The sequence below is a fragment of the Salmo salar genome, chromosome ssa06 (genome assembly GCF_905237065.1).
Source record: "Salmo salar chromosome ssa06, Ssal_v3.1, whole genome shotgun sequence".
Taxonomy (NCBI): Eukaryota; Metazoa; Chordata; class Actinopteri; order Salmoniformes; family Salmonidae; genus Salmo; species Salmo salar.
In genome coordinates, this window is record NC_059447.1 from 19,631,465 (window position 1) to 19,635,310 (window position 3,846).

Consider the following 3,846-nt stretch of genomic DNA (forward strand, 5'->3'; position numbering starts at 1 on the left):
TCCTATTCTCTGCCCAGTAACAGTAGACGAATTAAACAAGTTTCTAAAGGCTGTTGACAGCCAATGGAAGCCTTAGGAAGTGCAAAATGACCCCACAGACACTGTAGTTTGAATAGGGATTAGATAGACAAACTACAAGTCACTTGCTGGTTGGATTTTTTCTCAGGTTTTTGCCTGCCATATGAGTTCTCTTATACTCACAGACATCATTCAAACAGTTTTAGAAACTTCAGAGTGTTTTCTATCCAAATCTACTAATAGTATGCATATCCTACCTTCTGGGCCCGAGAAGCAGGCAGATTAATTTGGGCACGCCTTTCATCCGGACGTCAAAATACTGCCCCCTATCCTAGAGAAGTTTTAAAATGCAAACACATGTTATGGAAGAGATGTATATTTCTGTACGATGCACAATGCTGCCTTGTTGACGACATGAACGAGCGGCACAGATTACTGTCCGATTTGAGGAGGCTTTTGTCCAGTCACGTGCCCCACAGCTCGCCCATGATAAGTGCAAAATTCAGAGGCTAAAGGCTGTGTGTGATAATGATTACGTACCGTCAGATGCATATACCTACTGAAAATCTACACACTTTTGCAGTCTTCACATTTTGATGTCTTAAAATTCAATCGAAAATATCAGAAAAATGTAGAACATTTTTCAACTGAATTACAAATACAAATATGAATATGCATAATGTCTTCACACCCCAGAGTAAATGCTGTGGGATTATTTAAAATAAAATGGTCAATTGCCCCATTATTAAATATCAGAATAAAAATACATTTTCCAGAATGCATTAGATCAAACACTTCTGAAAGACAGAACTTTAAAACCAAATCCCTCTTTGCATTGTACAGTCCCTCCAGGATTCTGTGATTCTGCGATCGCATAATTCAATGTAAAATCAACCAATCAGCGCATATTATGCGAGAGAACGCAATTTTTACCAATCCCCGCACTTTTAGCGCATAAAAGGGTCCAATCAAAAGCGGGTTCATAATTTTGACCAATTAGTGCACTGTTACTGTGGAAAAAGGCCAAATCCTACACGTCAAGAAAGTTTTTTCACCCTGTCCTGTCAGCGTATTCACGTGCGAAGATGATTGTGCTGGAACACAATAGAAAGTCGACAATCAACAGTCACTTCGAATCAGCAAAGCATATGAGGATGTCAGAACAGTTTCCACAGCAGCGGCAGATCACCATGACTGAAGTGGTAGCAGGGAAGACCGTGGCAAGCGCTGAAAGAATCATGGTGAGTAGCTTTTTACTCAAACTTTTACTCCGCTAACCTTTGTAGGGTAGGTGGCACTCTGCTCTCCCAGTCTGTCTATGGAGAGCGCTGCTCAGAGCACTGAGTGCAATTTGTCAGCTTTGCCGTTTTAAACTCTCTGTGAAACTTAATACGGATCACGAAAGCACCATCTGTCTGGATTTTTTTTTAAATGGTAATACTGTTTTAAAAGTACATATCAACCACAATACTCTATTTTTACGTTTTCTGTTCTTTATCTCCCTTACAACCCTTTAAAAAAAAATCACAATCAAGTATTTTGAAGACAATTTATGCGAAAGAAATATTGATCCTCAAATTGAAATCGATTGATCAGCTTTTAATCTATTTGTTTTTTTTGAGAGAGAGAGTGTGAGTGGGAATGGGAGGTGCATCTCGTGTTGATAGCAAGCCCCATGCCTGATGGAGAGATGTGTGAGAGTGAATGTGTGAGTGGATTATGACACACGGATATATATTTTATCTAATGAATTGGGGGCAATTGTTATTTTTCAGATTTGTGAAGATTGGGTACGCACTTGCACAGCAGTCAACATGCCCCTTTCCAAAAGTGATCACCACTCAATGAGGCAGTTTCTGAAGGAGAAAGTCATCAATGGAAGTGCCATCCCTGGATACCACCAGCTACAGGAAAAGTACTTGGGAGATGTCTACCTGAAGGTGAAGGAAGAACTCAAGCAACATCTTGCAGGGAAGCCAGTGGCAGTCATCTTTGATGAAACTCCAGATGTTGAAGTAAGATGTGTACTTAACATCCTTATCACACCACTTGAAAAGGATACCTCTGGGAGAAGTCTTGCCTACCTCGCAGAGACAGTGTTTCTGGAGCAATGCAACCATTAAACAGTTTCCATGGCGGTGGTGAAATGTCTACAAGACTACAATATCTCTAATGATGACGAATTCATTGTCTTTGACACAGACAATGCTGCGTACATGAAAGCCTACAAAGCTGCACTTCAGTCATTGTTCCCCAACTCTCTACACATAACATGCATGGCTCACATCATGAATCTGATAGGGAGTGCTTTCCACTAACCTTTTGATCAGCTGAACGCATTCATGCTAAGTTTTTCGCAGATGTTTTACCAGGCAGGGGCACGCAAAAGAAGATACCTTACCTTCCTCACCACCAAACTGGCAGGACGGAAGAGAGCAACCATGGCTCCCAATCCATGTGCAACATGCTGGAACTCATGGTTCTCAGCAGTGCAGTACCAATCAGAGCAGTTTCACCTCTACAAGGGGTTCATATAGATGGAAATACAGGTATGACTTAAATCTACATACAGTTGAAGTCGGAAGTTTACATATGTAACAGTGTAGCTTCCGTCCCTCTCCTCGCCCCTTCCTGGGCTCGAACCAGGGACCTCTGCACACATCGACAACAGCCACCTTCGAAACATCGTTACCCATCGCTCCACAAAAGCCACAGCTCTTGCAGAGCAAGGGGAACAACTACTTCAAGGTCTCAGAGCGAATGACGCCACCGATTGAAACGCTATTAGCGTGCACCCTACTAACTAGCAAGCCATTCCACATTGGTTACACATACACCTTAGCCAAATTCATTTATACTCCGTTTTTCACAATTCCTGACATTTAATCCTAGTAAAAATTCCCTGTCTTAGGTCAGTTAGGCCTCCTTGCTCGCACACACTTTTTCAGTTCTGCCCACAAATTTTCTATAGGATTGAGGTCAGGGCTTTGTGATGGCCACTCCAATACCTTGACTTTGTTGTCCTTAAGCCATTTTGCCACAACTTTGGAAGTATCCTTGGGGTCACAATTTTTTTTCTGAGGTCTTGGCTGATTTCTTTTGATTTTCCTATAATGTCAAGCAAAGAGGCACTGAGTTTGAAGGTAGGCCTTGAAATACATCCACAGGTACACCTCAAATTGACACAAATTATGTCAATTAGCCTATCAGAAGCTTCTAAAGCCATGACATAATTTGCTGGAATTTTCCAAGCTGTCGAAAGGCACAGTCAACTTAGTGTATGTGAACTTCTGACCCACTGGTATTGTGATACAGTGAATTATAAGTGAAATAATCTGTCTGTAAACAATTGTTGGAAAAATGACTTGTGTCATGCACAAAGTAGATGTCCTAACCGACTTGCCAAAACTATAGTTTGTTAACAATACATTTGTGGAGTGGTTGAAAAACAAGTTTTAATGACTACAACCTAAGTGTATGTAAACTTCCGACTTCAACTGTACATCCTGCAATTGCTTAAGTCATTGTCCTTTATATCATTGTAGTTATGCAGAAAGACGGGATGTAATTTCACAGTGAGTATAAGTAATATTTCCTATGTTCCTCTTTTTTATTCCTTGTCATTCACGTGTGTGGCCGAAGTGCACCACAGTCTGTAGAGAAACTCCACGGGATGCTACAAGACCAAGAGCAGGTTCAGTCTGTCACGACTCCCGCCGAAGTCGGCCCCTCTCCTTGTTCGGGCTGCATTCAGCGGTCGACGTCACCGGCTTACTAGTTGCCACCGATCGATGTTTCACTGTTTGTTTGGTTTTGTCTTTATTGTGT

At 41.5% G+C, this 3,846-nt stretch overlaps 1 protein-coding gene across 1 annotated transcript; it reads left to right on the forward strand.

The window, feature by feature from the left end:
• The first annotated feature begins 1,092 nt into the window (after positions 1 to 1,092).
• LOC123743398 (CGG triplet repeat-binding protein 1) lies at positions 1,093 to 3,029 on the forward strand. The gene is made up of 2 exons (XM_045719900.1): positions 1,093 to 1,259; positions 1,794 to 3,029. Exons 1-2 carry the CDS (start codon positions 1,104 to 1,106, stop codon positions 2,139 to 2,141), a joined length of 504 nt encoding a protein of 167 aa, XP_045575856.1. The 5' UTR covers positions 1,093 to 1,103; the 3' UTR covers positions 2,142 to 3,029.
• Positions 3,030 to 3,846: the final 817 nt, after the last annotated feature.